Source organism: Nothobranchius furzeri, chromosome 5 (assembly GCF_043380555.1).
Source record: "Nothobranchius furzeri strain GRZ-AD chromosome 5, NfurGRZ-RIMD1, whole genome shotgun sequence".
Taxonomy (NCBI): Eukaryota; Metazoa; Chordata; class Actinopteri; order Cyprinodontiformes; family Nothobranchiidae; genus Nothobranchius; species Nothobranchius furzeri.
The window spans coordinates 76,290,933-76,315,439 of NC_091745.1; the positions used below are offsets into that span (position 1 = coordinate 76,290,933).

Genomic DNA, 24,507 nt, shown 5'->3' on the forward strand with positions numbered 1-24,507 from the left:
ATTTTTGCCCATCAGATGGCGCTAGTACTCACTCTAACGCACCCTTTAACAATGTTGTCTCCTTCCTTCTTACCTGTCAGACCTGCTTCTTGCTGCGTTCAACAGGTTGGTTGTTTTCTCTCCTAAGATCTAAACTTTCCTTTCCTTTTTTATGTAGTTCAGTCTGATCTGTAGGCGTCTTTCTACATCCTATTGTTATGTAACAAGATGTCTCTTTTTAAAGGGAAACAAATATCTTCCTTGTTTGGCTGAGGATCTAAAGTTTGCTTTTCCCCAAAAAGGAAGAGAAATCTAAAGAGAAAAACTTTGCTGCACGTCTCTTTCAGTGCTACTTTTAGTGGATGTACATTTAAATTTGTTACCGTAGTGTTGGACTTTGGTGTTCAGGTGTAAAAAGTGACCTTTGCAACATCTGCAGAGAGTCTGCAGCGTCGCTGTATGGTGTGAGGTGTGTGTTTGGCCGGTTGAACAAAGGTTTTGTTTGTCTTGGAGCTAAAGATTTACACGCTGGGCCGGAGTGGGATTGTACGTGACTCTGCATGGATACAGCCCTGCAGAGTAAACGGTGTCAGTGAGAAGACGAGGCGTCTCTTCCACATGTTGTCTCATTTGTTTCACATTTGTACAACAAAGGGTTCTTATAGATTACATTTTATAAGTTCAAAACATCCAAATGTTTAAGAAGAAAACAGAAAGTAAACTGCCAGGACAAAAACAAACCTATCACACAGATAAACACCGTGAAACCTTTAAATAATGTCTGGTGCACCGATTTGTTTTCGAATTCACTGTTAAAGCTGTTACTCATCCTTCAGCTTTCTTTTGGTTTGCTTAAAAGGAGAAATGTTATGATTTTTTTCAGTTATAATAATTATAATGGTTCAATGGTTGATACAAAACAAGTTTATGAACTTCTTTTCACTAAACCCCTCTCACATTAAGCAACTGCAGCTGATTTATTCTTGACAGTTTCAGTACCTTCCATAATGAGCCGTTTCAGCTGGAGTCCAAAGGGAGGCTTTGGATGTTTTACCCTCCCACTGTCCGAATGGGTGACCCCGCGAGGAAAGTTGACCATTGAGCAGGTTGATGGTTCATCCCTTGGGTCCACGTGGCAGGGGTGAGGTGGTGCTCACTCCTCCCCCCTGCCATATGGACCTCAAGGGATAAACCATCAATCCTGCTCAATGGTCAACTTTCCTCGTGGGGTCACCCATTCGGACAGTGGGAGGGTTAAAGGGAGACTTGGGAGTTTTGGCTTACTTTCAGCATCCCCTAGTGTCCGTTAGTAAAACCCAAAGTGAAACTTATCTCCTCGCCTAATCCAACAGCTGAAATGTCTCCTCAGCCTTCATTAGGGTCTGCAGGTGCGGTTCATCACTAAAAAAAAAACTCCAGCTTTTAATTTATTATTTCTTTGTTTTTATTTTTAACAATCTGATGATTGTAAAAGCCTCATCCCCAGTTTTGTATTGTTGGTTCAGATAATGAAAAATCATGACTTTTCTAAGATGTGGTTGATGAATGATTGAGTCTGAAAAATTTGACAAGAAAAACATTGATTATTCTAACTTCTTGCCAGTTGTCAACAGACAAATCAATAAATAAAGCACAAAGTGCGAAAAAATATATATTAATACAGTCTTTTTGAAGTAAAACTATAGTAATACATGTTTGCATGTTGGATTTGGAGCTTGGAGCTCCCCAATGGTTTTTTTGTTATTTTTTGGATACAAAGTTTTTGCTATTTTTAGCTCCAAATGGTGTGAGGGGGAGGGGTGATAGAGTGGGCAGCTGGGGTCAAAGATTAAAATTGAATGAAAAAGGCTTGTTCAGGTGACTCAGAGTTAGAATAGACGAGCGTGCAACTCTGACACTAGAAAATAACACAAAAGAGGAAAATTCTAACAAATTAAAGCTCTAAAACAGAACTGGGATGGAGAGTTTGATGAACATGGGTAAGTAGAATTATTGTTCATTTGTCAAATTTAATAAAGCTTTATTATGGTGTTAAATTCTAAAAATGACCATTTAGAGGTTGTTTTTGCCGACGCTACATGCAGTAGTGCCTCCAGAAAATTTGCATGGGGTGCCTGTAAAATTTTTGGGGTGAAGCACCAAATTGGTCCCTCTAGCAACTCTGGGAGAGTTTGACCTGCAGCTGTGCAAGGTGTTGCTCCTTTTTCTTTTTCATTAAAAATCAAAAGGCCTATGCATCCAATATATTTACCCCAAATTCGAGAAGCACAAACGTTAAAAATAAGACAAATTTTCTAAAAAAAATATGCAAAAAGTCTTGGAATTTTTACATAAATTCATATATAACATTTTTTCCTCAAAACGATGAGCTTCAGTGACACGCTAACACACATATATGTCACTGAGGCTCACCGTTTTATATATTTGTATACAATTGTGATTTATTACCTAAAGTATTTATTTAAAATGCATTTAAACTGATGTATTTATTGATTTCTTTAAAAATTATGTCTTGATTGAGGCTGATTAATTAATGTTTTTTTAAAGGGGGTTGGACTCCCTTGGGGGGCCAGTGTGGTGGCCCTGAATTTTCCAGGGGTGGCCATGGCCCCCATTTGAGCACGCCGCTGGAATTGTTGGCATAGAACTTGATTAGTGATGTTCTGAGGGGTTTCACATAAAAGTATTCAAACATCAAGGTCTCAATGTCATCATCCCCCACATTGACCCATCCCCGTGGGGAGCAATGGGAATTACTCGGTGGTTTAATAAATGACGTTCCCCTCTTTCTGAGCTGATTGTGCACAAAGACACGCTGACCTGCATAAGGCCAACCGTAGGTGGATGATTCCTGCTGTGGGTGGTCATCAACAGGTTCACCTCTCTTATCGGTGATGTCACTCTACACGCGGCTATTTTGCAACTTTAATGTCTTTGACCTGGCGTCTGCTTTATTTTTAGCCAACCTTTCTAAGAACAGGAATGGATGTGAGTGTTTCCATGTGTACAGGCAGGGTGGAGTGTCAGAGGAAGATCTCAGTGGGGCTCGTAATGATGTGTGCAGCAGAGCGGCAGAACTGGGTCACAGGGAGGTGCAGAGACGGAGAATAAGACACAAAGTGAAAAAGTCAAAACTGACAGCGCCTGAATCTGCTGGATCGACGAGCACTGGGAGTTCAAAACCTCCCAGTCATCAATCTTCCTGGGGATATTTCAAGGCTTTGTTTTAGTTTAAGATATTTCACAACTGACGCACTCAAATAAAAAATATGTAGAGGCGTTTGTCAGGAGGTTCTTAAAAAAGGCTGCCGTTGAATCCACGGGCTCTCACCTTCTGTGCCCTCACCTCCTCCATCCGTGTTGCTTTGTTTCCACTGACCTTGTCTGTCAGGTTGCTCGCAGCGTCTTTATTCTGTCCTCCCTAAAAACTGCGAGTTTGACCGACTGTGACATCCTTCAAAATGGATTTCACTGTTCAGGATCAAAGCTCCTAGTGAAGCCTTAACATGAGAGACATGATCTGCTGGTGGTCAAGTCTCAAACCATTACTCACTGGCTCTAGTTGAATCTCCATTAAACATCTAGAACTTTTTCACTTTACCTTGGTAGTTGATTTATGAGTTGTCCGTGGGTGAAACATTCCCAACCCATTCCAGAAGATTTCTTAGTGTAAATATCTGTATTTTTTTCTTTAAACAATAAAATAGTATTTTTTTTATTCTGTGTCTCTTGGTTCAAGGCTGCAGTAAGCTGTTGTTGATTTAGCATCCAAGAGAGAGCAGAGAACATCTCAGCTAGTAGAAGCTAACCGTTAGCGTTAGCAACTCTACAACACGGCAGCACTCCTTCAGGCTTGTGTTATGTGAGGACATAAAGCGTCAACGCTGCAGAGCAAACAGTCAGCGGTAGAGTCACGCTGCTGTTAGCCAATAAGAGGTGAGACGTCTGAATATCTGGAAAGAAGACTCACCTGCCACCTTCTGTTCCCCACTCTTCTGGATACTTCCTCAAACAGGAGCGCCAGAGCTGTTTTCTTCTTTAAAGCAACAATTGATCAAATAGTGAAAATAAGCACTCCGGATTCAACCTTATTAGGGTTTTTATCACTGAACTTTTAGGACTCAAATAGCTTCAGTGATTGCGTTGATTCATCATAACTTTCGACTTATTAATGTTCTACTGGGGCTGCATGGTGGCGCAGTGGTTAGCACTGTTGCCTCGCAGCACGAAGGTTGCAGGTTCGAAACTCGGCTGTGGCCCTTCTGCGTGGAGTTGCGTGTTCTCCCCATGCATGCTGGGTTTCCTCCGGGTACCACGGTTTCCCCCACAGATCACAACATCCTCTACAGGTTGTAACTTGTAAGTCGCTTTGGATAAAAGCATCTGCCAAATAAATAAACATATCATACTTCATTTATTCATAAACATACTGCTTCATTTATTATTAAAGCATTTGATGCTGGATTCCTTTAGTCACATTTTGGGATTTGAACTCCAAACCTTTCAGATCCTTTCATGTTGCCTCACTGTTTTGTGAATTTGTACTTTAGAGCTATCTTATTTTTTTTATTATGAGCATTTTACTGCAAGTTTTTCAATATTCCAAAGGAATTTCTTTAATTTTGTTTCTGCTCGTTCAAAAAGAACAACACAACTCAGCCTTGCTGTCTTAGTCTGGATATTTCTTTTGAGAAGCAACATGTCCTATTTCAGCTTATTTCTGCTTCACTGAATAACAAAATAAAAGAAATAATCTGTGTCATCCAGTGATATTCACTGAAAACCATCCTGCCTTTAACTGTGGGAGCTTTTATGAGTATCTATTACTATATTGTGCTTTAAATGTGTCAGATTTCAAACATTTTCTCCATTATTATCAGCTTTCCTCTGTTTTACCACCATCTTTCTGCTCAGGAGGGGAGTGAAGCTGAACATCAGGAATTCTATCTGGCACCTGGAGATGATAAATCTTCGTTCTCTCTTTGCTTTAACAATAAAACACAAACTAAAAGGGTCATCTCCACAACAGCTGCCTTATCCCCCCATGTGGATTTGAAAGCAAAGCTTCGTGATTAGCTTCACCTCACCAACGACGTTTTTCTGTTGCTGTAGCTCGCATCAGGCGCTACTCGGATGTGATGACAATGCCGGACTCTTTCATTCAGCGCCAGCAGCTCGATGCCAGCATGGCTGACACTTTCCTGGAGCATCTCTGTCTGCTGGACATCGACCAAGAGCCAATCACGGCGCGCAACACCAGCATAATCTGCACCATTGGTGAGTGCTGCAGCCAGGAGCAGGCTGTCTCAGTTTCAGTTCTCATGGCAGGGTTTTGGCACATTCAGCTTTCTCCTGCAGTTCCAAAAAGGAAATTAAAGAGTTTGTCATTAAAAGTGCTTAAGTAACACTTACAGAGACAGGAATTACGTTTTATTACATTTGAAAGCAGCTAACAGGGGAGGTTGTAGGCCAGCATCAAAGGAGGGGCCACCTGCTCTACTTAATTGAATAGAGCATATATATATATATATATATATATATATATATATATATATATATACATTTATTAGGGGTGCAACGGTTAACAGAGGTTATTTGAACCGTTTTGATTGGGGCAGTTCGGTTCGGTCCACTTGCGTACCGTTTCGGTTTATTTTTTCCATAAAATAATGCATTTTTCACACATTTGAGTAATTTAAGTGCAGCGGATAAAAGTTCCTCGGCGAGTTTCTGCACGAACGCTGTATTGAGTGACGCATGATGGCTGCACCCGCCCGGTCTCTGTTTAAAAAATGAGATCTGCAAATTGTGATCAACGTCTTTCAGAGCGAATCAGACCAGTTGACTGTCGCTGCTACTGTGGAGTCTGTAGAGACTCTGAACATCGTGTCGCCTCTCCCTCCTTTTTCTCACAGTGTGCAGGCACGCAGCGGCAAACGTGCAAACAAACATGTCTGCTGAACTTTTCCACTGTGACAACTGAATTAAAATTTTCATCTTACGATGAAAAATACGGCGCGCATGACGCTCGTTATTTAACACGAGTTTTGAAGAAGAAACTCTGGGCGGTGTGAGGTGAGTTTTTAAGAAATAAAAACGCGTCAAACACAACACTCGTCTGTATGAGATTGAGCTGTGCAAATCGTAGACATGAATGCGTAGACGCCCCATTGGGCGCTGGAGGGTGTAACAGCGTCACCGCCATGTTGGATGGGTCTCTTCACACTCTAAAGTCAATGCAGAGTGAGCAACGATGCCCCTTTCTGTGCAGCCTACGGTTACAACAACCAGCGTACTATTGAAAACAGATCACGTGGGATTACTAGTGACTTTTCAAGCCTACCTGATAGGGTTTCATATTTAATATTCATTTTTATTTAATTATATTTTATTCATCATACCATACCTTGTTTGATTTTGTGAAAAAATGGATAAAACGTGTTTTTTACTTGGATAAGCACCTTCTGTCATGTTGGGTTTTAGCTGTCTGACCCAGGACATACAGAATCAACTCAGATCACAGGGATTAAGGTGAGTAAATAATAATTTATTATCTCTAAGGTAACTAAAAGAGCACCATGGAAAGGCAAGGTGAATTTCAGGAACTCTGTTCAGTCCTTTTAGTCCAATCCTTATGAACGAGGTTCGGGACTCGGGAAGGGGGGATGTCCGGTTGGCAGGTGAGTGGCAGGAGCTAAGCGGGGCAGAGTGAAACTCGGGAGATTCTCAGAGTCCAGGAAGATGCAGAGGGCGGCGGAGAGCGGGTCGGTCAGGCTTGGCTGGGGAGCTGAGAGACGGGCGTGAATTCAGAATTATTGCAGGCTCTGTAGGTGGAGGCTGTGACCTGTAAGGAGAGGGAGAAGGCACATGAGGTACTCAGAATGAGGCTCGGAAGATAATCTGGTCGTGATCGAAAATAAGGGCTCGTGACACTCAGGTAGCACTACCAAGGTTGAGTAATCATCCAGCGCTGAGGTGTGTCTCCCTGCTCCTTAAGAAGCCAGCCGCTTGATGGCAAACAGCTAGTTGCTCTCCGGTTCCGCCCATCTGCAATTACTTAGCATGTGAGTGAGGTGTGTTCACTCACCTCCAACCTTGACACCTCCCTCAGTAGAAATGAATGCACTGGGGGCTAATCTGTCTTAAATGGCGGTCGGCCACCACGGCATCTCCAATAGACAGTGACAGTCGACGGGGCATCCCACACATACACTATGTGGTGCCATTTTTCAGGTCCTGCATCTCAATCAATCCCCAAGCTCCAGGAGATGGTGAAGGCCGGCATGAACATCGCTCGCCTAAACTTCTCTCATGGTTCTCATGAAGTGAGTATCCATACACTTTACGCTTTGTTTTTTTCTTCTTCACCCAGACGCATAAAACTCTGTTTTTTCTGTCTTTTAGTACCACAGTGAGACCATCAAAAACATCAGAGAGGCAGTGGAGACCATAACCTCTGACCCCTTGTATTATCGACCAGTGGCCATCGCTTTGGACACGAAGGGTCCGGAGATCCGCACCGGATTAGTGAAAGGGGTGAACATGTTATGTTTCGTGTATCAAGCTGTGTAATCAAGCAGCCACACGCAGTCAGATGGAGGAGGTGCAGAAAACATGTCGACTTCATTTATTGCAGGTTGTCTTTGAAAAACAACAGCTGTGGGCGGGTGATGTGTTGCATTTTTATCAACATCTTATTGTGTTGGTGGTGTTTGTGTTTTCTGTTGCCTGCCATCTCCATAGCCGAAGAAATACCTCCGAGCTGTTGGCAGCCTCTTCGTGTCTTGATTAGCTTACAAAAAGCTCTGCGTGACACGTGATCTCCAACACTCAGCCTCGTCTCCAGTGCTTCCTCCAATCAACACTTTAGTTTATTTAGAAGTTTAAACTGTGTCACTTGCCCTCTTCTGTTCTAGATAACTTTGAGCTTGTTCCTTCTTTTTGTTTGCTGACACTGTTTTAGTTTTATTATTATTTATTGACATCATTGAACAAAAACACATCTCCAGATTTAGAGACCAAGTTCACTGATAAACTTGTTTTTTTTTAACATGCAAGCTGAATATGAAAATAGTCTTCTACCCCTGTTTCCTGAATTTGCCGCCGATAGAAAGTAGACGGGGAAATGCTCAAATTAGAAAAGACAATCAAATCTACGTCATACTGAAAACATTCATGGACTCACCCATCTTGACTCCCTTTGGGGAAGGCTGTTGTTGGGTTAGCATCCAGGAAACAGCAGAGAACGTCTTGGCTAGTAGAAGTTAACTTTTAGCATTAGCAGCTCAACAACATGGCAGAACTCCTGCTGGCTTGTGTTATTTGTGGAGATAAAACATCAACGTTTCAAAGCTGAGTCAGTGGTAGGTTGCTGTTAACCAATCAGAAGCGAGATACTTGAATATCAGGAAATAAGACTCCAAATCCCACCGTGGGTGCTTCTCAATGCCAAGGAACCTTGCCTTGATGTCTTGGCCCCGCCCCGGCTGCCTAGGAGATACGTCATTGGGAGCTGCCAAGACGTCTTCCAATCATGTTCTAAATGATAAATGACCCGCACTTGTAAAGCGCCTCTCAGAGTAAGGACTCCAAAGTGTTTTACACTACAGTGTATCATTCATCCATTCACACACACATTCACACACTGATGGTGATGAGCTACAATGTAGCCACAGCTGCCCTGGGGCGCACTGACAGAGGCGAGGCTGCCGAGAACAGGCGCCACCGCTCCCTCCGACCACCGCCAGCAGGCAAGGTGGTTAAGTGTCTTGCCCAAGGACACAACAGCAGAGTTCTCTGTCCGTAGCCGGGATCGAACCTGCAACCTTCTACCGAGGTGTGTGTTCTCCGTTTGTTAGCCGATTAGCTAGCTGAGCGAGGATACACGGGAGGTGTCTTGCAGCCTAGCCTTGGTAAAAATTACCCAGAATACACTGCGGTATTTTCAAAAGGATGGCGGATCAGAAGCCGACAGCTACTTCGGGGACAATTTTGAAGTGTAAAAGTAAGCCGACTCATTTTAAATGTTTTTTTTTTAGATCCAAAGAAGTTATCTATGGTTGGTTAGTTGCTTAGTAGTTGCAGCTTCGGTGGCTAGCGGGTAGTAACTCGCTTATATTTTTAATTTAATAAACATATACACAATTAAAAAACTAAAAGACTCGTTATATATTTATATTGAAACTAATACATTTAAAATATAACGTTACCTCCCGTGTCACGTGACGTTACGTGACCGCCGTGGAAGCCGCGGTCACGTGATGCAAGTCGGTACCATTTAACCATTTTCTTTGAACAAGGAAGGACAGCGTCCTCGTAAGCAAGGAGCCTGGCCTCGCAAGACATCGCCTCACAAGGCCAGGCGCCTTGACATTGAGAAACACCCCGTGTTCTCTTCACCTCTGCTCTGGCTAACTTTTACCTCCTGAAACAGGAGCACCAGAGCTGTTTTCCTACAGAGATCAACAAGGCAATAATTCATACAAAAGACCACTGCCATTGTGTTGAAAAAACAAGTGAACTTGGTCTTTAAATAAAGACTGTTTTTGAAAAAAGTAAATATTTGCTGATACCAAGTCTCAATGCAATACCTTCACTATTTTGATTTCTTTTTATTTTATGTCATAGATGCCCTAAAATCATCAGCCTATTCTACAAACTCTGTTTTCAGTAACAGTCGAGCTTTTGATGAGTCACAGCTTTGGTTTGCAAGGACAGGCGAGCTGACAGAAAAATGCCACAAGTGCTTTGTGTTTCTGAAAATGTGTTTTTCCTCAACAGTGTATTTAATTATTTATTTGTGTTTGCATGTGTGTGTGTGTGTGTGTTTGCACCATGCACAGAAAGTGGAAGGGGAGGTGGAGCTGGAGAAAGGCAGCCATGTGCGAGTGGTGACAGCAGAAAGCGACAAAGACAAGACAGACGGGAAGATCATCTGGGTGGACTATCCCAGCTTGCCTAAAGTCCTGGAGAAGGGAAGAAAAATCTACATTGATGATGGCCTCCTCGCTCTCAAAGTGTTAGAAATAGGTAAAAACATTTTTATGAGTTTGATTTCACTAAATTTCCAACCTAAACACAAGAACTATATAAAAATAGTTCATTATGGAGAAACAGCTCATTGAGTCTTGAAAGGATGTGAGTCGTGGAGGATGGCTCCTTATACTGAGCCAGGATCCTCTAGAGGTTTCTTCCTGTTAAAGGGGAGTTTTCCTCTCCACTGTCGCTAAATGCTTGCTTAGTATGAGGATCGCTGTAAAGACTCTGACTCTAGTCAGTGACTCGATGCAACCCGCTGGGTTCCTTATATAGGAAACTTTTTACTGATTGGCTTAATGAACTGACCTGTATTGGAATGTTTACCATGTGAAGTGCCTTGAGACGGCTCTTGTCGTGATTTGGCGCTATATAACCAAACTTGAATAGAAATAATTATGTTAATTTTAATAGTAACACAATAGTAAAGATTTCTGTGCATATTATGGTTTCACAATATCAAAGTGCAAAAAAACAAATAAAAACATAAAACGAAGGGTTAGGTGTCTCATAAGATCAGGATTAGATAAAAACATGATTGGCATGTTTTCAACACTTTTGCATCTTACACATATAAAATTGGTTATATTCATCCATTTATAGATTAAGAACCTGTAGTTTGTAACTAGATGTGTCCCAGGGGTTTTCTGGTTGTAATTACTCCACAGGCAGGCAGCTGCAAAGTTTCAATTGTAAAAAATTGACTTCAACAGAAGCACAAATCATGATCAGTCCACTTCCGTGTCAAACACTCAGATAGCCGGGTGGGATGCTGCATCTTTTCATGCCTTACTCTGGTTTTGCTGGTCTGGTCGCTGCAGGCTCAGACTGGGTGGATGTTGTGGTGGAGGCAGGAGGGATGCTCTGCAGCTGTAAAGGCGTGAACCTTCCCGGGTGCAACCTGATCGGGATGCAGGCAGTCAGCGTTCAGGACGAGGCCGACCTAAGGTTCGGGGTGTCTCACGGCGTGGACATGGTGTTTGCCAGCTTCATCCGTTCAGCTCAGGACGTAAAGGATGTACGACGAGCTTTGGGTGCCCACGGGCGACACATCAAAGTGATCAGCAAGGTGGAGAGCCGGCAAGGGGTTCAGCAGTGAGTAGACCATTTTAAATGAAAACCAAACACGTCACGAGACTTGTGACAGGACTCGTAAATCTCCCAGAGATTGTGGCCTGACTGGTTTCCCTGCTGAGTGAAGAAGTGACATTTCTCAGATGTGCATTTGATACGTTTGATAAGCGATCCCGCTCTCTCTGGTTGTCTGAGTAAATTATTGCTACCACTTAAAATATCTGACACAGTTTACATCGCCGCTCTCCTTCTTCAATTACTTATCTCATGTTTTCTATTTCTGCTCACCGGCTGCTGACAGCGGTTAACCACAGATTTAATTCACTGGGATTTTATTTTCGACTGGATCATGAAGATTACATTTCACACTAATATCACTGTCCTGGGAATCTGAATCCTGGCTCACGAGCTCCTCTCCTAAATCTGCAGTTACCTTTCCGGACTACACAGTATTCAGGAAAGATAGAACCGGAGCGAGAGGAGGAGGAATAACAGTTTACTTTAAAAACAGCTTAAATTCTCTATACTCGATTCTCCAACTGAAGTAGAAATAGAACATAATTCTGTTAAAATCTCCCTTTCACACTTATCTGTCTGTACTGGGCGACGGTGGCACAGGAGTTAAGTGCTCGCCCCGTAATCGGAAGGTTGCAGGTTCGAGTCCCGCTCAGTCTGTCGCTGTCGTCGTGTCCTTGGGCAAGACACTTAACCCACGTTGCCTGCTGGTGGTGGTCAGAGGGACTTGTGGCGCTAGCGCTCGGCAGCCTCGCCTCTGTCAGTGCGCCCCAGGGCAGCTGTGGCTACATCGTAGCTCATCCCCACCAGCGTGTGAATGTGTGTGTGAATGGGTGAATGACTGGTTGTGTTGTAAAGCGCCTTGGGGGGTTCCAGGACTCTGGAAGGCTCTATATCAAATACATGCCATTTACCATTTACCATGTATACCGTCCTCCATCTGCAAAAAAAAAAAAAAAATTCTATGAACAACTACGAGCGCTAATCAAACATAACAGTGTAAACAACAAATCCAACGAGATAATTGTAATGGGTGACTTCAACATAAACTGGGGCTGTAAAAAAGCTCATAATGGATGAATTGAATTATACCTTCACATACCATACCATAGTTTATTTATAAAGCACGTTTAAAACGCAGCATGGGAGCTGCCCAAAGTGCTGCACAGGCTAAAACAAAACGCAACCATTCTAAGGAACTAAAACAGAGGATAAAAATACAGATCAAAAGCAGATAAAACATGATGAATACTAAGAACACATTAAAACACTAAAACGAGTCACTGTCTAAAAGCCAAAGCGTAAAAGTGGGTTTTTAAACGAGATTTAAAAACCGCCAGTGATGGAGCCTGCCGAACTCCAATGGGCAACAAGTTCCACAGGTTTGGGGCAGCATGCACAAATGCTCGCTCACCCCGTGATTTGTATCGCATCCGCGGCGTACACAGCAGGAAAAGGTCAGCCGACCTCAACGTGCACGTGGTGTATATATGGAATGAGCAGGTCAGAGAGATAGGGAGGTGCCCGGTCGTTGAGTGCTTTAAATACAAAAGTCAATAACTTAAACTGTACTCTGAAAATGACAGGGAGCCAGTGAAGATGTTCCAGGACAGGGGTAATATGGCTACGTCGGTGTGTACTCATCAAGAACCTGGCAGCAGCGTTCTGGACGACCTGCAGCCGATTCAGGGCAGAGACCGGAACACCAACAAGGAGGGCGTTTGCGTAGTCAAGGCCAGAGGTAATGAAGGCATGGATGACTGACTCCAAATGCCTCCGTTTCAGAATTTGTCTGAGGCGAGTAAGGCGGCGAAGCAGATAAAAGCAAGACCTCACTACGGAGTTTATCTGTGGGGCCATTGAGAGTTCAGCATCCAGCTTTACCCTGAGACTTGTCACACACTGTTTGGGGTTGAGGATTAAAAGGTCACAAACAGGGTGAGAGCCATGGTGGTTGCGGGGGTCAAAATCAATAAACTCAGACTTCTTTTCATTTAACTGTAAGAAGTTGGATGCCAGCCAGCCCTTCACGTCATCTAAACATGCAGCCAATCGCAAGCCCGCATTCTTCTCATCCATTTCTACATATAGTTGACAGTCACCCACAACCTTATAACGGGCGTCTCAGACCACAACTTTATCTTATTTACCAGAAAGCTTACAAAAGCACGGACAGAAAATAACTCATGCAGTTCTTCCAATAATAGATCGTTCTATGAATTTATTCCAAGAAATCAGCGAGATAATGTAGCAGAAGCGCTAAAATCGACCGACTGGGAACCTCTACTGCACAGTAAAGACCCACAATTCTGTAATGGCCACCTAACTAACTCACTCAAAAATGTTATATCTACTTACTCCTCTAAAGGCTGACAGTGCGCAAATAAAACACCCGCTCTGCCGTGGGTAAACAATGAATGCAAAACCCTTATGAAAAAAGAGATCTACTCCTAAAACAATACCTGCAAACAGGACTAACTCTGGACAGACAGCGTTTCACTTCAATGCGAAACAAGATAACACTAAGCCTAAAACAAGCCAAAGCTACCTTCTTCATTAATTTAATAACGAATGCCAACGGCAATGGTAAACTCATCTGGCAAAACCTAAATAGACTCCTAGGCCGCCACTCAAACAAAAACATCAAAGTAACCAAACATGTTAATGGCACCATTATTAGAGAACCATCATCCATTGCCAGCACATTAAACAGCTTTTTTATAAACTCAGTCAAGGAGATCAGTCAGAAGTTCAACCCCATCATCCCCATCGCAAACACAAAAGATACCGATCAGAACCTTTTGACAATCACCCAAACCACAGACACGGAGGTGGCTAAGATAATTGCGGACCTAAAAAACTCAAAACCCGTTGACGCATTTGGCCTAACTACCAGCTTTTTAAAAGAACACAGAGACCTCCTTATTCGTCCAATAACACACGTACTAAACATGTCTTTCGAAAGCTCCACTGTCCCATCAGATTGGAAAATCGCAGCAGTCACCCCAATATTCAAATCAGGCGCTAGAACTGACACGGCCAATTATCGCCCCATTAGTATACTCCCGGTTGTGTCCAAAATAGCAGAGAAATGGGTAATCAAACTTCTAACCACACATCTTGAGGATACCAAACCATCAATACACAGAATGCAATTCGGCTTCAGATCCCATCATTCTAGAAACAGCCTTGTGCGTAGTAGCAGAGAACCTGAAAAGCTTGCTGGACGAGAGTCACTGCGTCGGGGCAGTCTTTCTAGATCTAAAGAAAGCTTTCGACTCAGTTAACCATCGCATGCTATTATCCAGGCTGACTCAATTTAACATCACCAGCCAAGCTCTTCAATGGTTTGCCTCCTACCTAAGTAAACATAAACAGTACGTGGCCTTAGATGGAACAAAATCCACAGATCTGGACTGCGAGACCGGCGTTCCCCAAGGATCGGTTCTTGGACCAATATTATTCTCTCTCTTCATCAACAACCTATCTGACGTCTGCAAAAATGTCTACACACAAATGTACGTGGACGATGCCATCATATACCTGCAAGCTAACAACATCGAACAGGCTGGCAATGGCCTAAAAGCGGCTCTATCATTGTTCTACGACTGGTTAAATGAATCTTGTCTCCTACTAAATACCTCCAAAACCGTATGCATGTACTTCACAAAACGTTGTTTAAATCAACAAAAATCAAATGTATTTCTGAAGGGGGTAGAACTTGAGCCAGCACCAAAGGTCAAATACCTCGGGGTTACCCTAGACCCAACGCTACCGTTCAAAAGCCACATAAGAATAGTAACCCAGATGCTCAAGTTCAATAATGAAAACTTTAACCACATCAGGATCAATCTAGACACAAAGACTGCCAAGATCTACTTTCATGCGATGATCAGCTCCCACTTAGAATATGGCCTGACAACTTGGTCGCTCAACTGCCCGACTACACTAAAACTGGTCATAACACAATACAAAAGAAGCCTAAAGCTGCTTGATAAAAAACCCGAGGCTCACCGCCATTGCCACGTGTTGAAAAAGCATCAACTCCTCAACCTAGACAATCTAATCAAACTCAAAAACTTGTGTCTAACATACAAGGTACTACACTCTCTCGCCCCACCTCCGCTAAGCGACTTTATTAGATGCAATGGCACCTCAAAAAGAGCCACCCGCGCATCATCACGCGGGTACTTAGTGATCCCCTACGGAAAAACATTTGGACAGAAAGTCTTCTCAGTACAGGGTGGCCACCAGTGGAACAGCCTCCCCCAATCCAGTAGAATATGTTTCACCTTCGCCACATTCAAATCGGAAACCAAAAAATGGCTCTGGTCGAATCAGCTATGTAACCAGGGTGCAAAAACATAATCATGAAACCAAGATATTGTCACTACAAACGCAATTCCTGTATGCTAATAGCGTGTACTCCTTAGGGGCTCGACACACGGGAGGCGACAAACGACCGCGATCAGCGAAATTTGTCGCCGTCGCTTTTATTACCTGACACACGCGAGGCGACCCGCGGCCAGCGGCAAAGCCATCTACGCGTTCTGTTCCGTGGCGAAATCGAAACTTCCGTTGTTTTGTTTGGCTGTGTCAGGTTGGAGGGAATTAAAGTTATTTAAGCGGTTCAGAGTTAATAAAGCGGTAGATATGATGTTTCACAAGGTGCTGCTAGAGTTGTGTGAAATCTTACTTCTGATTTTACTATAAAACATAATAATAATCAACTTCTCCTTCATGTTTGCTCGGAGATGTACGGAGCATCCTGTCCGCTCATTGGTCAGTGAATGAAACCTCCGTTGATCGGTCCTCGTCCGAGCGACAGCGATGAAAAGTTGAAAATGTTTCAACTTTCTGGGATCGCGTCGCTGGGTCGCCTGTGCACGACACGTGCACGAGCGCAAAATTTCACACGCACGTTTTTCGCGTTTCGCTTGGTAGGAGGGAGACCCGCGATTATCGCTTTGTCGCGCATGTCTCATTGAAAATGAATGGAGGAGAGGCGATGTGGCCTCCCGTGTGTCGAGCCCATAAAAACTGTAATAATTCATGCTAAAAGTGTCAACTATGCTATCCTCACTAATATGCCTACTACTGTACTGTATATATGATGTAGTTATGACTTACCCCTCAGTATTTATTATCACTGCTCTCTTAAATGATGCCATTGGACCGCTTTTTATTATCACTGGACCACTTTCCGAATGTCAGAGAACCCCAAAGTGACAAATACCTCGGGTCCGCAGTGACCAGAATCTCATATTTGTGTCTTATTGATGTTTTTATTTATTTATTTATTTATTTTTCCTTGTCAACAAACTCTTTGTTAACGTCACTGGACTTTTATGTGACAACCATCTCGGGACTACAGAGGGAAATTAGCCCTAGGCAAATATCTGGCGTGTTTACATTCATGCTAACCCTACATGTATGTTCATTAACATGCACTGTCCCAAATCAAATAAAAATTAATTCACAAGAATAACGCAGAGCAGAAACATTTATATATTATTTCCAGGCTGTTAAAGATTTACGTGACAATGCAGTGTGAAAGAAATTTTACTATTTTTCTATATTTAGACAAATGTAGTAAAATCCTGTAATTGTGTTCCAGAAACATGTGAGCTTGTTAACTCTTTAAAGGCTGAGTCGTTGACTTCCCCTTTCTCTCAACCTGTGTGTCAGTTTTGAGGAGATCCTTGCTGAGAGTGATGGCGTGATGGTTGCCAGGGGCGACTTGGGCATCGAGATTCCCGCTGAGAAAGTCTTTGTTGCCCAGAAAATGATGATTGGGCGCTGCAACTCAGCTGGAAAGCCCGTCATCTGTGCCACGCAGGTCAGAGCACAAACACGTACAGGGGAAGGAGGGAAAAAGAAGTGTTGAAATGTGCAAATGTTGACTCTTAGCTGCAATTAGAGACAATCAAGTGTCAGATAGGTCCATGCAATTTTACACTGAGGCCTAAAAGGTGCAGATTAACCTCACTGTGCTCTCCATGCACCATCCTTCACACACAGCTGAAGACCCACATGCAACACGCTCCTGCAGCCATGTTGAGTCACAGTGCTGCTTCTTGTTTATGCTACCCCGCTCAACTCACAGTGACAGCGTTATAGCAGGTTTGCTGCTCGAGACCTGAGCTTACAACCCCCCCCCCCCCACACACACACACACACACACACACTTATCAGCTTCATCTACAGCTTCTTAACTGATGCAAACATGCAGCTACCCAGGCGACGCTGTGGCTACCTTGTTATCCAAGCGCCTGCATCCCTTATTGAGTCATGATGCACAAAAATGACCTCAGGAATTCATCCTGGCCTGCTGCAGAATGAATGGCCACTCTTTTATTCCAGCATCACTTCCTCTTTTGGTTCTTTCCCACAAATCCAGCATGCTCTACATCACTTTTTGTCCTCTTGATAAAAATTGTCAAAGATCTAATTAGTGTCCCTTACACTGGAGGCATTTGTGTTGCTGTTAGATGCTGGAGAGCATGGTGTCCCACCCACGTCCAACCAGAGCGGAGAGCAGCGACGTAGCCAACGCCGTGCTGGATGGAGCAGACTGTGTCATGTTGTCAGGGGAGACTGCCAAGGGACGGTTTCCTGTGGAGTCAGTTGCGATGATGCACTTGGTGCGTGTTTCTGTGTGCAGATCCACTCTGTTTTGTTGTTATCCAGGGTATCCGCGGGTCCTTAAAAAGTCTTAAAAAGTCTTAAATTTGGCTCCCTTAAACCTGCAGATACCCTGTTATCTGACTTGCTGACCCTCGATAACTCTCTATCCCACAACGCAACTTTCTGTTAGATCTGCAGGGAAGCAGAAGCAGCCATTTTCCACCAGCAGCTGTTTGAAGAGTTGCGCCGCCTCACTCCGCTGTCCTCCGACCCCACCGAGGTCACCGCGATCGGGGCTGTTGAGTCCTCCTTCAAATGCTGTGCTGGGGCCATCATAGTCCTCACCAACAGTGGCAGGTATTCAAACCAAACCTGCAACCGTCATCTGCGTGAGCCTGCAGCCCTCGGCTTCCTTCACACAAACTGAGAGGATTTAGTTATTTCTTAAATCTAAGTGAAGGGAAGTAAGTCACCACAGAGTTTAATGCCTGCGAAACTGCACAGTGCATGCAGTTTGGGTGCAGAATTACCTGTCACCATGTTTGTTGCACGGCTACGCCTGCTGTGAACATTTCACAAACGTGTCGATTGTGCACACTAGAGGTGGAAGGTTTGGATAATCTGTACCAAGTGAAGCTAATCCCCGGTGATCAGTACATTCATCCTCCATCTTTCTTTCCAGGTCAGCACATCTTCTGTCCCGGTACCGCCCTCGCTGTCCAATCATCGCCGTGACCAGAAGCCCTCAGGTACCATCTGCCTCTGAACCACACAGCCATGTTTGTCATGCAGGGATTAAAAATCACGTGTTGATCGATGAGTTGTGCTTCCAAAACTGAACAGTGAAAGATGCAGTTATTAACTCTCCATTGTCGAAATGTGTTTTGGGACTGTAACATATTTCAGAATGATTAACAGATAGCAAGACAGAAGCTGTTTTGTTTTCAGTTTAAAATTCACAAAAACACCAAAAAGCTCTAATCCAAGTTCATTTCCTTATCAAATACACGACTACTTGTTAACTTGTGCCTAATTTCTTAAATCGGGTTATTTTTATCTGCTGTTTAATGCAGATTACTTCAGTTAGATCCTACGTAAAGGTCAGAGGTCAGATTCAATTCAGCATGTGCCTCACACGTTGCATCAACACAGAAAGAATGTCAAGCCAAAGATGTGTAATTACCTCGGTGAAGATCCTTGTGCATTATTCATATGTCTGGAAACTGGAGGTTGTTTTCATGAAGGGAGAAAGTGAATCTTTGAAGAAGGCATGATATGCAAAACTCACCTTTTGCACCCCATGTGGGTCTCTACTGCCTCTATAAACTCTCCAAACATGAACAAAACACATCCACCTATTTTCTATTGAGGAATTATGCACCTAAAAAGAGCTGCTTCAAAAAGTCTCTGTTTGTGATGTCACAAACAGGAAAAAACGAATGTGCAAGAGAGCTGCTGCTGTAGAAGCAGCGGCTCTACTCTTAGCCCTTCCTGGATGTTGGAACTTTTCAGCTTATAGCAGTTTAAGTGGGGTGTGGGTGGGCGTGGCCAACTCCAGCTTGTTTTCTTAAAGTGACAGAGCCCTGAAACAGCTCATTCTGGAAGGTACTGAAAATGTGAAGAATACAACAGCTGAGATGACTTTATGTGAGAGGGATTTAGAGCAAAGAACTTCCTGTTTTGTGTCGACCATAGAACTATTATAACTTAAGAAAAAGGTCACATGTTTCTTTTAAGAGATACATTATCAAAAGTGGATACAATTAAAGACAAAATAACTAGTGATATACACCAATATGAAATTTTTGGGCCGATACCGATATCTGATATTGATATCACTGTTATGGTCGATAACCAACACCCATATACTGACATTAATGCTTCTAAAATCAGCAGATTTTGTATAGAATGAAAACTATTAAAGCCGAATTTACGTTAGTATGTACACACACACACACACACACACACACACACACACACACACACACACACACACACACACACACACACACACACACAAAAAGAGTTTTCTCCACAAGGTGGCTGGGCTCTCCCCTAGAGATAAGGTGAGAAGCTCAGTCATCTGGGAGGGGCTCGGAGTAGACCCGCTGCTCCTCCACATCGAGAGGAGCCAGTTGAGGTGGCTCAGGCATCTTGTTAGGATGCCTCCTGGACGCCTCCCTGGTGAGGTTTTCCAGGCCCATCCAGGAGACCTAACGGAAGACCCAGGACACGTTGGAGGGGCTATGTCTCTCACCTGGCCAGGGCGCCTTGGGATTTCCCCGGAAGAGCTGGCCCAAACTGGCTGGGGAGAGGGAAGTCTGGGCCTCTCAAATTAGGCTACTGCCCCCGCGACCCGACTCTGGATAAGTGGAAGAAAATGAATGGATGGATGGATGGATGGATGGATGTACACACACCACACATTTACGCTTCTGAGATGATTACAATCACGGTCAAATGACTAAACAATTACACATCACCCCCTCACTCTCTGAAACAGATAAACAATTGGAAACAAGATGAAAAAAATATTGGTTGTTAATATCGGCCCTGTTTAATTTACCGGACTAATAACGATATGTTAAAAAATGACTAATATCGGCCGATACCGATATTGATGCCGATATATTGTGCATCCTGAAAACAACTTATTTTTTACATCGTCTGTGATGTTGTGCAGGTCGCCCGTCAGTCCCAGCTGCTGAGAGGTGTTTTTCCCGCTCTCTTCCACCCACTTCCTGCTCCTGTCTGGGCTGATGATGTGGACGGTAGAGTAAACTTTGGCATGGAAATAGGTCAGTGTGTGTGTGTGTGTGTGTGTGTGTGCCTGACTATAACACTTTCTGACCTTTTTCTTTGACATCTTTGTCCAACCTCCTCGCAGGGAAAGCCAGAGGATTCTTCAAGTCAGGCGACATGGTGATTGTGGTGACCGGCTGGATCCCGGGTTCTGGTCACACTAACATCATGAGAGCAGTGAACGCTCCATAAGAGCTGGAATCAAGCCTGATGAATAGCAACATGATGAAACCATAAGAAGTGACTCAAAAGATGAACTTGTCATTAGACAGAAGAGTTAAAGCAGCAGCATTTGCTGTTTGAATTCCAGTGACTAGAAAGAAACGCGCTGCTGGAGTCGGTCTTATCGTTGGATTCCTGTTTACCAAAAGCAATGACTCCTTTAAATAAAACACAAACCTGCTGTGCTTCTTTTGTTGTCAGATTTTATTCTCCACTAACTTTTCTTTTCATCTCTGGTACCAAGAATGAAAAATGTTTCTGTAGCTTCATTTTTACCACAGCTCTGTAGGAGAGTACAGGTTGTTTTTCACAGCACAACAAATGTACAAAATGCAAAGTGAGTTATAACTAAAGGAAAATCTAAATAAATACGTAATTTTGTGAGCACAAAAGCTGTGTCAATTGCAGCTACAGCAACAGATTTCATACCATTCTGCACAAAATCAGAAAAACAGTCATCAAGTGAAACAGAAACAGCTTAGTGTGAGTCTCACTGAGTTAGGAACAATCAGTCTGCACACCAGGAGAGGTCGTGAAGGACAGTTTCATCTTGGAGATCAAAAATCAAAACAAGACTGAGCGCAGTAGCAAAAAGTTGAGGTTTGTCCTCGGTGGAGATTTTAAATCAGGCTTGTAGCGTAGTTAATCTACATAACTAGAATTTAATGCGGTGCTATTCAGCTTTGTTAGATTCTGAGAAAGATCAAACGACTTGGCAAATGAAACTTATATCAAATATAAATATATCCACGGATATTTATATAAACTATAGAAGTTCATACACCAACTGGCTTGGTCTGCTTTTAATCCAAAGATTAATGTTTTATTTAAGAGATTTAAATTAATAGCAAAAGTTTATTAATTCAGAAGATTTAAAGAGATTTTTGCTCGTTCAGTGACCAAATATTCACCACTCTGTGTTTTATTCCAAAGAAGAGTCAGGTTTAAAAAGTTAAGAATGTATTACTAACAATTTAAAGATGACAATTTAAAAGACAATTCATAAATGACAATTAATAAAAGCTTTGATATTAAAGCAACCTGTGTCTGGATGAAAACTAGATATGAAATGTGGGTGTTTGGATTTGTGAATGTAGTCTCAGAAGGTTTCTATCAGAGAGAGAAAACACGTTCTGAGTGGAAGAGTTGGGCTGCAGCTAAGCTAAGTTAATTCTTAAAGAAACAGGCATACGGACGCAATCTGTCGGAAGTGTCTACCTCACCCAGTTAGGAGACCCCCTTCTTGGATCCGAGACGTCAGGTGGGATGATGACCTCCAAGCACGAGGTGGGTAGAAGAACCGTAGTGCGACCAAATCGGTCCTGAGATGTCTCCGGGTCACAACGACTGATGAAACTGGTTGCGTCTCAAAAATCAATAACTCTGAAGGAGTTTGCGTCAGCTTGTTGCAGATGGCGTTTGTTTTTGAAGCAATTCTATCAGCGTGACAGAAAAGCTTTTAGTAGAGGTTTCGAGCGGCCGACCCGATACTCGAACTCTCGTCGCCACGGAGAGATTTTGGTGAGCTCAAGAACTGAACTTGAACTGAGGAGTTTTGGTTTTAACATACCTCAGAACACGCCCTCTCAGAAATAGAAAGCTTTGTTGTTATGGAACAAAGACGTGTGAATGCAGTTACCTTTAACCTGATTCTCTGTGTCCTGCATGGTGTGTATAAGTGCACATGACCTTCTGTCACTGTTAAAGATTACTGATTATCATAAATAATAATTTTTATTAACCAAATAATAATAATTCATTTCAGTAATTAAATACCGTAAATCCTCTAATACAGGCCCGGGCCTGTATTTTACTCAAGCTCTTCAAGCTCCAGGCCTTTATTGGAAAGAGGACCAGTATTAGAAGCAGGTCTCAATTTCTATTTGAGCAAAATGAACTAATGGTTCGCTGGAGTTTTTGACAATTAAAATTGCGCCCACATTTTCAAAGTTAAACACATTTCTTTTAACAACGGTAGTTTCTGCTTCAGCCCTCTCCCCCCTCCCCCTGCGCAGCGGCTGCAAACTCATTGATGCGCCTGCAGCCTCTCGGAGTTCCTGCTGCTCTAAACATTAAAATAATTATTTCATTTTCTGTTCCTCACTTCTGATCACCTTCAATGGTGTCTGTTTGTTGCAACCAGCAGGTACAAAAACTAACTTGTTTTTATTTGACTATTTTTCTGTCCTGTCTGTTTATTATCTTCCTGCATCTCTTCTCAATCCTAAAGAAAAACTGCTACCTGGGTTCATATAAATTCACCTCATGAGTTACCTTTGAACTGCAGTTCTAAAAGATCTACCGACCGCTAAAACAGCGGAGTGCTCGCTGCTTGCCGGTGTTCCGGGAGGCAACGCTCTGTGCCAGAGCGTCGGTACTGACACCCGCCGTAAAACTGACATTTAACCAAATTGTGACGTTTACCCTCTTGCAATTTAACCTTCCCCTCACCCCCTTCCTAACCTTAACAAGCTTGCGCATGCAAAGCTCTGATTGTTGACGCGCTCCAGACATCTGCGTCCTGAGCACGGCCACAGTAACATTTAAAATCAGGTGTCGCCACCTCAAAAACTAATTTAACACGCGATCGTTCATGTCGGCTCATTTCCTTTTATGTTTTTTTTTTGTTTAGTTTTTTTATTCTTTTATTTGTGCCTGATGCGTTTCGCTGCTGTGGATCGGGGCACATCACCTGTCACCTGCTGACAGCAGGCTGCTGTCTTTTCCGAGGACTGCATCTTGCCGGTCATTATCACGTGACAGCGACTAGTCGATGACAGGCTTAAAAAGTCACTATAGAGCAGTGAAGTTGACTAGTGACTAGTTCATACAACCCCTGCTACTGCCCAGAGTGTTCTGCAGCATAATCAGCACGTTCTCTTTGAACTTGATATCAATTTTTCGCCTCCTCTTCGTCTCCGCACGGTTAAAGTTACCCTCGTGGTCTATCTCTGGCAAATCAAAAGTGAGACGGATGACACAACCGCCCCCCGTACTTGCTTGTTACCACATTCCACCCGGCCACAATAAAAAAACGGCCATTATTCACCTCCGCCGACTCCGACACCGGCCAAAATATGATACCCAGCAGTTAATTAAATACAGGCTAATATTAGAGGATTTACGGTATTTATAATGAACCATGATGATTATTTATGAACATTGTAAAAGACAGTGAAAAGAGTTTATTAAAATGATTCTTTTAAATCTTGAAGCGTCCTTCATCTTGGGATGGAACAGCAGTCCGATTAAAGATGGTTTACAGCAGACTTTGTGTCTCCTGTGATGGATAATGTGTAAATAGAAGTACAGCCTGTACAGCTTGACCCAGCTGAGGAAGTGGGACCTTTGGGTCACAAATGAGGCCATTCATGTCGCTACAGGCTGGAGGTTCATGAAAAGCTGCTCAAGCTCTTTGAAACGGAGTAAAAAAACAAATAACATGAAGGACTGTAGGTGTGGTGCAGCATGAAGAACACATCAGGTTTGTCTCTGAAAAGAGACAAAGTCCAACTGAACAACCAGCACAGAACTAGCAACCAGTTGGGCTCAGGTACCAGAGGTTTCCTGATGAACAGGATTCATTCACAGCAAAAATCTTTCCTTGCAGTTAAATCACGTTTGTTAGCGATGGCTGCATTCTGCTTCTGCCTGTTCTAACCTAACAAGTAGTGCTCTAAGTGGAATGCAGCCATCTTTAACATGCCTCCTGCAAGTCTGTGATGACCTGCAGCCAAAAGGTTGAACCTCCAT

The 24,507-nt window shown here is 43.2% G+C and overlaps 1 protein-coding gene across 3 annotated transcripts; it reads left to right on the forward strand.

The window, feature by feature from the left end:
• Nucleotides 1–12: 12 nt before the first annotated feature.
• pklr (pyruvate kinase L/R) lies at nucleotides 13–20,943 on the forward strand. Of its 3 annotated transcripts, none has more exons than XM_070551147.1 (12): nucleotides 13–105; nucleotides 5,092–5,256; nucleotides 7,213–7,304; nucleotides 7,384–7,515; nucleotides 9,822–10,008; nucleotides 10,836–11,109; nucleotides 16,792–16,942; nucleotides 17,595–17,747; nucleotides 17,921–18,087; nucleotides 18,413–18,479; nucleotides 20,414–20,528; nucleotides 20,618–20,943. In XM_070551147.1, exons 2-12 carry the CDS (start codon nucleotides 5,118–5,120, stop codon nucleotides 20,722–20,724), a joined length of 1,584 nt encoding a protein of 527 aa, XP_070407248.1. In that variant the 5' UTR covers nucleotides 13–105; nucleotides 5,092–5,117; the 3' UTR covers nucleotides 20,725–20,943. The 3 variants fall into 3 exon arrangements, with proteins under 3 accessions (XP_070407248.1, XP_015806060.3, XP_070407249.1); XM_015950574.3 differs by lacking the exon at nucleotides 13–105 and adding an exon at nucleotides 1,810–1,958; XM_070551148.1 differs by lacking the exons at nucleotides 13–105; nucleotides 5,092–5,256 and adding an exon at nucleotides 6,486–6,510.
• The last annotated feature ends 3,564 nt before the right edge of the window (nucleotides 20,944–24,507 follow it).